Source organism: Brachycentrus maculatus, unplaced genomic scaffold (genome assembly GCF_059751285.1).
Source record: "Brachycentrus maculatus isolate JH-2025_06_01 unplaced genomic scaffold, ASM5975128v1 h1tg000196l, whole genome shotgun sequence".
NCBI lineage: Eukaryota > Metazoa > Arthropoda > Insecta > Trichoptera > Brachycentridae > Brachycentrus > Brachycentrus maculatus.
The window spans coordinates 2,540,670-2,553,263 of NW_028280947.1; the positions used below are offsets into that span (position 1 = coordinate 2,540,670).

The 12,594-nt window shown below is 41.5% G+C and overlaps 1 protein-coding gene across 3 annotated transcripts in view; it reads right to left on the reverse strand.

Moving 5' to 3' along the window:
- Window positions 1-530: 530 nt before the first annotated feature.
- Window positions 531-12,594, reverse strand: part of bel (ATP-dependent RNA helicase bel) — a 33,342-nt gene continuing 21,278 nt past the window's right edge. For all 3 annotated transcript variants that reach the window (XM_088263164.1, XM_088263163.1, XM_088263165.1), the window contains 8 exons: window positions 12,262-12,408; window positions 10,218-10,426; window positions 9,031-9,156; window positions 7,825-8,089; window positions 6,806-7,160; window positions 5,106-5,301; window positions 4,367-4,539; window positions 531-3,024 (listed from right to left, as the gene is read on the reverse strand). In XM_088263164.1, the coding sequence (XP_088119290.1) occupies window positions 2,918-3,024; window positions 4,367-4,539; window positions 5,106-5,301; window positions 6,806-7,160; window positions 7,825-8,089; window positions 9,031-9,156; window positions 10,218-10,426; window positions 12,262-12,408 (1,578 nt within the window). In that variant the 3' untranslated portion in view covers window positions 531-2,917. The remainder of the gene's footprint in view (window positions 3,025-4,366; window positions 4,540-5,105; window positions 5,302-6,805; window positions 7,161-7,824; window positions 8,090-9,030; window positions 9,157-10,217; window positions 10,427-12,261; window positions 12,409-12,594) is intronic.

Below are 12,594 nucleotides of genomic sequence, written 5' to 3' on the forward strand. Positions count from 1 at the left end.
CCAGTGCCAATAAGCTAGGGAGAGGAATACAGTCATCACCCTACGTTTTTTCACGATTCAAATATGAATTTTCACTCTTTCAAGAGACTGGTTATCTTCTAATTTAAAGATTATTTGGCGCTAATTCAATACTGAACTTAAAAAAACTTTGGTAGAAAATTACTTATCTTAAAAAGAAACACGCGCCATTACGGAGCGACACACACTAACGGAGACTGAACTTAATCTAGCTATGTGAGCTGTAGCGGGTTCATTCGAGATTGATTAAAGTTGCCAAATAAAATCTAAATACGCAATTACGCGGCGGTCCGCCTCCGTCCAGCTCCAACCGGCCAATCACAACCTCTCTAAAGACATATTTTACCGTAACTTACAAACAACGTATCTTAAGATCTCATTTTATATCACAGACGATTATACAAGAACATAAAACAGAACTGAACATTACATCATGTAAGTAAAAAATCAAATAATAAAAAAAAGAGAAAACAAAAACGCTACTTTTTAATTTATCATTTAATATACCTATTCTTTTTTAATTTTTTTTAAATATATATTTCTTCGTTGGTTCGGTCGCCTTTCGGGAAGGGTGGCGAAAATAAACCGATTCGGCCGAGTCGCCAGACTGTCCGACGTCGCGCCGGAGCACCGTCACCCGATGCACTGAGTCCAGTTTCACTTTGTGGCACTATATATAGTCTCGAGTCGGGGAACACTTCCCCCGCGCCTGAAGGCTGTAACTGCAACCGTCTCCTCGACTACGCGCCGGAGACAATCTCCCGACGAGTCTCGCCTTCGCGTAACAACCGACTCTGACGCCGTAAACTCGCCGGGACGGGCTCACATCCAATTGTTCGTCGGGCACAAGTAACTAATAAATCTTTGTCGGGAAGAGAGCGTCCGCGGCGAGTCGCGTGGCCCTCTTTCCGGAGAGGGCGACGCGCGATCAGAGTCGATTCTTTCACAACGAAAGCCAAAATTCCCTCCGAACGGGTCGTCCTCCCGTCGGGAAAGAAGTTTGCGCGTATACCGAGATACGCGCTCATGACGGCTACGGCCGTAACAATTTCATCTTATTACACAGTGGGACAGCAAAACTTCACAACATAATCCGACAATGGGTAAGTCCCATTTTTTTTTACCATTTCTTTTAATTCATAAAAACACCAACTTATATTACTTTACTTATCGCTTCTAATAAAACATCTAATTTGAGGATGTATGAACATGGAACAGAAGCTTTTTTTTATCATTGCAATAATTTATACGAAAGGACATATTTTTTTTTCATTTTGGGGGGTTACTTATTAAGTTGACATTGACTAAGCATAGTCACAAAACTGCACCGAAAGTCACTCGTTTCCGAGTGCATTTCGGTCAAAATACCGACAAAAAACACGGATGTTACACATTAGCGTTTCATTAAGGTTAATAAGGACGTACTCTAGATCTTTGCATTGTTCGCAAACATATAAAACGCAAGGAGGAGGTTTTAGACCGCCCTGTCGGGGGAAAGGGAAGGATTTGTGTGATATTTTTATCAAAAAAATTTTTGAAAATCTGCACCATTTACAGCGAGCGCAAGACACCCCAAAATATTTGATTTTGGTTTACAATCTGGGTGTTATCGAGTCAAGACTATGTGCGGGGAGTAAAATAAAGAAGATTATACAATAAATACATGGTTTATGTCATAATAATAATGTTTTACAAGTTGTTCGATAAAAAAAAGGTAACCCTAGATCACATGAAAAAAAAAACAATAGTATATAATACTTGCGGTCACAGTGACAGATTTTCAAAATGAAGGAATTGTATACCATGGCTGGTTGTAACACCCATGGCATTGAGAGACTTACATGGTCTAATGAGGATATTAATATAAAACTGGTTGATGAATCACACCCAATGTGGAAAGTTACTTTGAAATACCAATGAATGAAAATGAGAATCTACACAATGCCAATTTAATAAATGCTTTTTAGACTTAGCAAGTTCGCATGGCAGACAATTGTGATTGACCGTCAATACTGAATCATTTTTAGTAATAATTTGACTTAAAAGCGCAGTAGGAGCGGGTCACGTATTATTACAGACAGGCATATATAGTGACGATATTAACACACTTACGACGGGAAAGGTATTTCTACCCGTTCGGTCAATTGATGCTTACGGACAAGCAGGAATATTTTTACCTTATAAGGTAAGTCAGAAAAGAACAAATTACATATTTAACGATTTTATACAAATATTATGTACCAATCTCTTTGTTAAGGTGTCAAATGTATGTACATAATTATAAAATCCCGTCGCCAGCGGTCCGCAGGTGTAAAAGACACCCGTCCCAAATGTGTTAAAAAAAGCCTAAGACACTATTACTGCGCTTCAGCGCCTTTTAAAGATATATATTTTTTTGACATTCAGCCTTCTTTTTGTGTCCAGTATTGAACTAAGGCATCCCTCTTGGACTTCCACAGTGGATAGATATTAAGGTGGAGACTGACCGGAGCATTTCGTCGTAACATAATGTCGTGACATCGCTCGCGGCGAGCATAACCGAGCATCCGAAACTATGGATGGAGCGCTCGGCTCGGTGTACTGACTGTCTGAATGCTCGCATCGTAACGTGTTACGTTACGACCAAATGTGGAGGTCAGTCTCCACCTTTAGGGAGACAAAAATTGTCAAATAAATATTTTGATTCTGTTCAAAATGACCCAGATTGACGGTACAGACACGAGGTTGTCTTTATTCTCATTGACTGGTAAGTTAGAACACCGAGAGTGGGTGGAGAGAGACACTCCCGAGTGTGGGGTGAAGAGACACTCCCGAGTGTGGGGTGGGGTGGACAGGGCGGCGGTGTGGAGTGAGTGGTGTGGGTGTGGGTGCGGAGGGGAGGGTGTGGGGGTGGTGGTGACTAGTTGTCTCCCCACCAGTCGGTGCGGGAGCCGCCCCCGCCGCCGCCGCCCCCCGAGTAGCTCCCGCCGTAGTTGCCGCCGTAGCCCCCGTCGCCTCCGTAGAATCCTGGGAAAACAACATTAATTACCACCGTGAAATTGCTGAACAGAGATTCAGTATTATTTAGATACATCTTTGTCTTTTGAAGGTCCGTACTCTGCGTAGGTGACTACGGTTGACCGTCATCTGCATAGCCCACAGAATTCATAAATCACATATGGAGTTATCAGCTCTGTGTGTCATGTATGTACTAAATATTTTTTTTTTTAAATAATTATTTTGATATTGGTCTTATTCTTACTAGAATAAAATTTATCTAGTAAACCAAAAACTCGGGATATCAAAGAATCAAATTTTAAAAATAGTTTGAAAGAAAAATTTTCTCTTATTGAATATTATACAAACATGCAGTTTCATTCTTCCAAATATTTTTCATAATTTAATTCTTTGAAATCTGAGTTTTTGGTTTTCATTAACGATGAATTGAAACTTTTTTTCTTTAAGTGATTTTTTATTTATTTAATGGGACAAGATTTTATTTTTGTTAAGGTTTAAAAAAATAACAATATTTATATTAAAAATATTTCCAAAATGTGCAATTGCTGAATATTCAGCAAATAAACATAGTTTCTAGAACACATGGGCTAAGGAGTGTTCTACTCTCAAATAGTCTTTACTCTTAAGTAGTCTCAATTTTCATAATTTGGAGAAATAAAACAAGACTAAAAATTGAGATATTTGGAATATTTAAAGCATTAACTTTGTGGATCATTGCAATATATTTTAGAAAAACACTTCTAGTTTCGGCAACAACCTGTCGCCCTCTTCGGGGTTTGTTTTACGACTGAAGAGAGCAACAGGTTGTTGCCGAAACAAGTTGGTTTTAGTATAAATGTGAGTGGATCAAAAAACCTAGTGTTTTCTAAAAACTAACTAACTAACTACCCATCACGCCGCTTCACCGCAGGGGTAGGCAGAGAGAATAGAGCGCCACACCACTCTATCCTTGCAAACATTCTTCGCCTCTTCCACGTTCATGCATCTCCTCATACATACCCGCCGATTGTTACGACTCCTAACCTGACCACTTTCAAGTATTTGGCATACCTGATCGTGCCATGTTTTTCTCGGTCTTCCTCCAAGTGTTTTCTCCAAAATATATAAGTGTTTTTTCCAAAATATATTACAATGATTCACAAAGTTAATGCTTTAAATATTCAAAACATTTCTTGTCTACAATTGTAGCAAGTAAAATTGTTACAATTGTTATATAATTGTTGTACAATTGTTGTAAAACAATTTTTGTAGCAAGTAAAATTGCCAAGATATGGATACATGAATTTGATACAAATGAAAACTCTAATGTCCCCCTAATGCAGAGTAGAATAACTTGGGTAGCGGGTTTCACCTCCGATGGATCCGGAGGAGGGTCCCCTGGCCGGGGGCCGGCCGCCCGAGGGTTGCGTGCGGTAGTCCCGCGAGGAGAAGCGCCCCCCGCCGCCGCCCGAGCGCCCCCCGCCCGTGCGTCGGCCGCCACCGCCGCCGCCGCTGCGCCCGTCGTTGCCCACCCCGCGCAGCCAGCTGCAACGCAAACAGACAATCCGTTAGCTCATTCTCATAATCAATACAACAAAACATTGACGAGGTGTGAAATAAGATAGTCGAAGCTCGGTAATCTCAAATTTGAAGGTAAATAAATTTAATACACATACTAAATTTAGTCCCCTTCATAATTTTTTTTCCATATACTAATTAATACCGATCCATGTTTTAAAAGTAGATGTTTTTTGTTGACAAAATACAAAAAGCAGTGAATGAAATGGTAAATTAAAGTTTTTCTCATTAGTTTGTTTGGAATTTTAGGCAAAATAAATTCAAACTATCATAAGGGCGATTCAACACGACTTTTTTTTAAAATTCTAAATAAAAGTCCAAAAATAAAAATTAATAGGGGTATAATATTTATTATCATCATAAAAATCAGTTTTTGGCGATAACTTTTATAAAGATAATATCTTTCAAATGTTGGCCGCGACTGCGTTTTAGAATATCTATTCTAAAAGCCCAATTTTCGAAAGACGCGAGTAATGTTGGCTTCCAATGCCTCTAGCTTAGTGATATTGGTATGACGCAGTGTCGGCGGTTACCTGGGCACCTCCTGCTTGGCCTCCTCCAGCAGCTCGACGAGGTCCCGCGCGAGGTTGCGGTTGTTGTCGTTGAAGAAGCTGGTGGCGAGCCCGAGGTTGCCCATGCGGCCCGTGCGCCCGATGCGGTGCACGTACTCCTCCACGTCCGAGGGCAGGTCAAAGTTTATCACGTGCCTCACGTGCGGTATGTCCAATCCTGCCCGACAAACATCACAACTTACTAAATGTCTCAAAATCCCATTTCCTTCATGCAATTCAATTTTCAATTTCAATTTATTTATAGATTGCAAACACACTAAAACTTAACTTTAAATCGTATACATCAACAAAAATAGAAAATAAGCAAGAAAACTATTGCTAAAGGTGTAGAAGAATCCCGCTTCGGAAAACTCCTTCAGACACATGGAACAGATCAATATCCAATGAGATATTGTTCAACATAGCGGTAGCCCTTTCTACAGGCATAACCATCGACAGGTTGGTCCTGTGTATAGGAATGTGAAACAATCTATGTCGACGCTGTCTTAGGTAACTATCGGGAACATAAAGACCAATGCTCCGGATAATTTCAGGATTATCGATCATACCGCGCAACAATGGATAAAAATGCGTAATCAAATACACATTCCTTCTAGTCTCTAAACTATTGTAGCCAAGCAATAAAGAGGTTTGTGCAAGAAATTGTACATGTAAATGGTGTTGTCCGCCTCTGTCGTGTAATGGTCATCTCATGGACCTTCTATTTTGCCTTTTATGATTAGGTACAATAGGTCATACTTCTCTCCTCTCAACACATGCCCTAGATAGGACACCTTCTGGACCTTGATATCAGTCGGCAACTGTCTCCCTGCTTTTGCTCTTTGGAGCACATTCACGTTGCTGACCATATCGGTCCATGGAATGCTTAGCATACTATGATGTATCCACATTTCGAATGCCTCCAGTTGGTTCATAGTACTGACTTGAGGGTCCACGATTCAACTCCATATAGAAGTACCGATCAGACATAACACCTAACCATTCTCTGCAGAAGCTTCAGATTGAGGCTGTCATTACAGAATACATTTCTCATCTTATTAAAAACTATAATTTATATTTGAAGCTTTCTGATTTTCCATTTTATAGTTAAAATGTAACTTTGTTTTAAAATCACTATAATGTCTACCGGTTAGCTTCGAAACCTGTAGACATTATAATTACTTACTTACTTATAACCCTTATCCGCACCCAATGGTGCATAGGGCACTGCATCGAATTGACGCAGTGTTTTCTTGATCATTACTTACATGAAGGCAAGGTTATCACTCTTGCGCTTCAGGAACCAGTCCAGTGTAATAATAAATAAACACTACAGTGTAAAATCACCAATATTTATACAATCCTCCTGGGAATCGAACCCGGGAACTCCAGCAAGCTAAACACGCTGACCATTACACCACGGAGGTGGACAAAATAAAATAGACATAGTCGAAACAATCGACGGGTGTGTATGAGGAGATGCATGAACGTGGAAGAGGCGAGGAATGTTTGCAAATACTGAGTGGTGTGGCGTTCTATTCTCTCTGCCTACCCCCTCGTAGAGTTTTAATTATTTTTAAAACTGTACGAGCGGCCTCTGTCCTGCACTTTACTGAGGTTTACAAACACACACCTAGTGTTAAATAAATGAAGTTGTCTTGCAAGAGCAAGCGCGTGCGTACCTCTGGCGGCGACGGAGGTGGCCACCAGTATGGGCGTGTGCCCGGTGCGGAAGCGGCGCAGCGCGTCCTCGCGCTCGCGCTGCGTGCGGTCGCCGTGGATGGAGGTGACCGGGTAGCTGTTCATGTGCAGGAAGTCCTCCAGCTGGTCGGCGCCCTTCTTGGTCTCCACGAACACCAGCGTGAGGCTGTCCTCCTCGGCCGGCTGCTTGCCCGGCACGTTGAGCAGGTCCAGCAGGTACGAGCGCTTGTGCGCCTCCTCCACCCACACCACGCGCTGCGTGATGTTCTCCGAGGTCGAGCCCACGCGCCCCACCGCCAGGAAGATGTACTTGTCCAGGAAGTCCTGCGCCAGGTTCTGCATACCACACACACACACAATTATTCAACACGCAAAATTGGAAGTTATTTTCATTTGAGACATAATAACAGTAGACATTAATAGATAAAAAGCAAATCTGTAAATGCATAACGCTTAAAATAATTCAGCATTTTTTAAAAACTTTTTTACCTCAGGATGAGTATTGTGATCTATAGATTTATATTTCTTTACATAATTTATTTAACATTACTTCCTCTTCTAATCCTTATCCACACCCAATGCATCATATAAACACAGTGTTATCTTGATTGTTACACATGGAGGCAAGGTGATCAGCCCGCCGCTCCAGGGTAATATTGAATAAATACTAGAGTGAAAAAATCTCTTGTATTTATTCGTCCTCCCCCCCTGCGAATTGAACTCAGGACCTCTAGTAAGGTAGCCGGGCGTGCTGACCATTACACTACAGAGGCGGACATTTATTAGCCGAAATATATTAAAATATTGATCATCACAGGTTAGAATCCATGGGGAGGGGTGAAAATATTACCCTGAAGCGCAGGAGTGATCACCTTGCCTTTATGTAAGTAATGATTAAGATAACACTGCATCACTATGATGCAGTGAGCTATCGCCACCATTGGGTGTAGATAAGGGTTAGAAGAAGCTCTCCCGCTGTAGTAGTCTAGTTCCCACCGACCTGTATCTGCTTGGGGAAGGTGGCGGAGAACATGAGCGTCTGGCGGTCGCCCTTGCGCGGCATCATCTCGACGATCTTGCGGATCTGCTGCTCGAAGCCCATGTCCAGCATCCGGTCGGCCTCGTCCAGCACCAGGTGGCGGCAGCGGTCCAGCCCCACCCGCCCGCGCTCCATCATGTCCGTGAGGCGGCCCGTGGTGGCCACCAGCAGGTGGCAGCCGCGCTCCAGGTCGCGCACCTGCTCGTACAGGTTGGACCCCCCGTACCTGCGCACGCCGTACAGAGAGGTCATCAGTAACTCGGCTTCACAGTCAACTCTGACCGCTTCCAGTTGCTAATGTATTCCTACGCTTATGACAATCCTCAGACGGATATGTCTGAATGGCAGGGCATGACTCACAACACAAGCCTTGCAGCTTCAAACAGTCAACTCTGACCGCTTCGAGTTGCTAATGTATTCCTACGCTTATGACAATTCGCTCACTTCATTCAAGAACGTCATAAATCTAAAATCGTCAATATTCAGTTGTGCATGTTTTCAGAATGCTCAGAAAATGTACTATAACTCCGACCACTTCAAGTTGCTAATGTATTCCCGCACTTAAACAATCCTCAGACGGATACTTCTGAATGTTAATAATTTCATTAATTGATTCGGCAGTTACTTTGTGGTAAATCTATCCATTTTTTATTAAAGCTTTACTTGGTAAATATCACTACTTCTAATTTGCAGAAGTCTATATGCATCATTATTACACGTTAAATAAATTATGCATCATTATTACACATATAAATTTACACGTTGAAGATAATATTTTTGGACTTGAAATTATGAGCAAAAAATGTCGTATTGTGATTCATTCCAGATACATTTTATATTTATTAAAAATATTGTAAATAACATGTAAAATTTTGACATATAATAGTGCATATTTATTTTTAAATTTTTTATTTCCTAGTAAATAATCCTTTTTAAATTAAAAGTTCAAATTTTAAATCCATATAGTGATATCCATAATTGTGATAATTTTTTTCCAGGTACGTGGGATAGAAAAACCGACTAATCGGTATTTGGTCGTTTCAGCCTGAAGAAGTCAAGAATAATGAATAGCTACAACAGTTGCAATGATGAATGCGATCAAATCCTTTGTATGGTGAGGCTTGGTTTCGGAGGAGAGAGGTGGTAATAGAAGGGTTTTGTACTCACACTACGTAGGGCCTCAGTTTAGACCTGTAGGCAAACTTCTTGGCTTCGTCGTATATCTGTGTGGCCAGCTCCCGAGTGGGTGCCAGTACAAGGGCCAGCGGGTACTGCTTGCGCTTGTTGTAGGCACTGCAAGGCCAAATAAAAATATTATGTTCATTTTGTATTTTAAAAGCATTATCAACCCTTCCGGGAGTACAATAATTGATGTCTGATTTTCTCTGGGGAGTGGATTCTTTTTAAATCTACATAATCGCAGGCATACCTGCAAAGTCTGGCAGGGGCATTCTAGATTTGTCTCTGCTAGAAAGCAGTCACTCTCTTAGAGCTGCCGAATACTTATTTGTAATAAACCAAAACAACGAAAAAGACAATGGTATGCGCTGTGAGGATAATGGAACCATCCAGACTCCCTCACATTGCACTGAACAGCCAGCCGACTCCCGGACAGACCACGAAAATGATAGATTGATGGCTGGGAATCAACATCGCAGAAGGTTGAACCCTCTTAAAAACAGGCCAAAAGGCCTACACAAAGCAGAAGAAAAAGAATAAACCAATGTCAAAGTATTTATTTATATTAAATCCTCTTCTGCTCCCGATGTTGCACTGCATAGAGAACTGCATTATATAAGCAAAGTCTTATCTTGATCATTAACACATAAAGGAAGGCAATCAGTTCTCCGCTTCAGGCACCAATCCAGATAATATTGAATAAATATTAGAGTGAAAGCTCACATTTATGTATTTATTTGACCCTCTGGGAATCAAACCCGGGACCTCCAGCATGGTAACCGAGCGTGCTTACCACTACACTACAAAAGTACTTTCGTTCATTTAGACCCTTATCCGCACCCCAATGGTGCATAGGGCACTGCATCATATAAACGCAGTGTTATGTTGATCGTTAACACATGAAGGAAAGGTGATCAGCCCTCCGTTTCAGGCACCAGTCCAGGGTGCCTGAAACGGATATGATACGGATATGATATGTGAATAAATGATAGAGTGAAATATCACATTTATGTACCCCCCTGGGAATCAAACCCGGGACTTACAGCAGGGTAACCGAGCGTGCTTACCGCTACAGTAGTGTAGGGAAGTACTAGCGAGCTGTAACAATCATCTTCTTCCACCTTAACACATAGCATGAATTTACTAGAGAATTGAGAAGAGGTTTGGGCACTCACACGTTGGGGTCGGGGCCCCTCTCGTAGAGCTGGTTGAGTATGGGCACCAGGAAGGCGGCCGTCTTGCCGGAGCCGGTCTGCGCGCAGGCCATCATGTCGCGGCCCGCCATGATGATGGGGATGGCGTACTTCTGCACCGGCGTCGGCTTGTCGTAGCGGGTCAACGCAATGTTGTTGCGTATGATCTCCGTCAGTTTCACATCCTCAAACTGACAACCAAACAAAGTCATTACTTTATTTATTCATTTGTACAACTCCATTTGTAGCGGCCAGGTCAGGAGTCGTAATAATCGTCGGGTATGTACGAGGAGATGCATGAACGTGGAAGAGGCGAAGAATGTTTGCAAAGACAGAGTGGTGTGGCGTTGGATTCTCTCTGCCTAGTGGAGAAGCGGCGTGATAGTTAGTTAGATAGTTACTCCATTTTAATTTATGTATTAGTTAAATCAAACACAGATTTTTTGAGTCTACTAAAAATTTGTATTTTATTGTTAAAAAAAACACAAAAATCAATATTGTGATAATTGTTTCGCCTAGTTATGGGCGTTTGTCCACTACACGGGATTTCACCGTCCGGCAGTCCGGTTTTGAAAAATGAAAACGACTACGACAGTTTAGCGTGATGGAATTTACGCGCAACGTGTTCACGCACCGATCCGAAGAAAGATGGACAAAAGCACAAGCCAATCGTTGTTTTAAAACGCTAGCTGACGTGCGGGACGGTAAAATTACACGGAATTGCGGGTAGTGGACAAGCGTCCTCTGGCATTTTCAAATGAATGTTTCATTGCAGATATTAATGAAAATTTTTAAAGTAGACTGAATGCAGTCGAAATGCGATCTCTCAGAAGAATGTGTAACAAAACGATGTATGCTAGATGTGCGAATAGTGAAATAAGGAAGGAATGCAAAGCTGAGATAAGCATTATCGATAAAATTAAGAAAGGTGTGTTGAGATGGTTTGGACATGTAGAACGAATGAGTGAGGAAAGAACGGTAAAACAAATTTATGAGGCGAATGTTAGCGGGAAAAGAAGCAGAGGAAGACCGAGAAAAACATGGCACGATCAGGTATGCCAAATACTTGAAAGTGGTCAGGTTAGGAGTCGTAACAATCGGCGGGTATGTATGAGGAGATGCATGAACGTGGAAGAGGCAAGGATGTTTGCAAGGACAGAGTGGTGTGGCGCTCTATTCTCTCTGCCTACCCCTGCGGGGAAGCGGCGTGATGGTTAGTTAGTTAGTTTTTGAAAATTTTTGACGTTTTGTCAATGGGCTGCCCTTCAAAAAAATTACAATTTAACAAATACCAACTTTGACCTCGCATATCTCCATGATGATATTATTGCGATTGCAGTTTTTTAATCATCCAGAGGTCAACAATGGTAACAAAATGAGATATCATTCATTCTGCGATTGGTGTCGCAATTAAAGATGCGTGATTTTTCTGGAAACGCATTTCATCTGCTAAACAACTCAAGTAGTCATGTGCATTCGGTGACATATATTCTATATAGGCAAATTCTAGCGCTTGAAATGTCCATTTCATTTAGAATCGTCAGTGTCTTTTTCGAATATGAAAATGTTGGCGATTTAGATACCATTTTTGGAATAGAGTTTAATTTTTTTTTTTGCTTTGTGGCCCTTTGGCATTTAAAAAGCGATATAGCCAAGATTTCATTCTATCTAATAATAAAATTATAAAAAGCAACACGACCATTTAACAGTTATAGCATATTGAACGAGTCTAGAGAAACATTATGAAATTAAGATTTTATTATAATACTGTATTGTAAGAGTACTTTTTTTACTTTTTATGATTAGATGCAATAGCTCGTACAAACGAAAAGGCAAAATAGAGGGTCAACGTGGTGTGGGCAGAAGGCAGATCTCCTGGCTCCGGAATATGCGAGATTGGACGGGGACCAGGTCCGTCGAGGCGCTGTTTACAGTTGCCCGAGACAAGGACAATTACTCTCAAGTGATACTCTCTGTCAGGGGGACCTGACATGACACGAACAGAAGGAGAAGTAAGAGTACTCACGGTAGAGATGTTGTCAGGAATCATTTCGCCCGTCGCCTCCACGGGAATGTCTTCATACTTCGAGAAGTTGATGCCCGTGTTGCCCGTGCCGAACAGCTCCATCTCCTGTCGTTCGTCGCGCGGCAACATCGTCGACCAATCATTGCTCTGCCCCCCCAAATAGCAAAACATTAACATCAAAAATGGTAACATTTCAAAAATTATATTTGCCCGTTTCTTCAATAAATTCACTTGTATTTTTTCATTGATATGGTACTTTGACTTTCTCCTCATAGGATTGGGCATCATCAGAACTATTAAATTGACTCATATCGCTCACTCCTTTCAAGAACG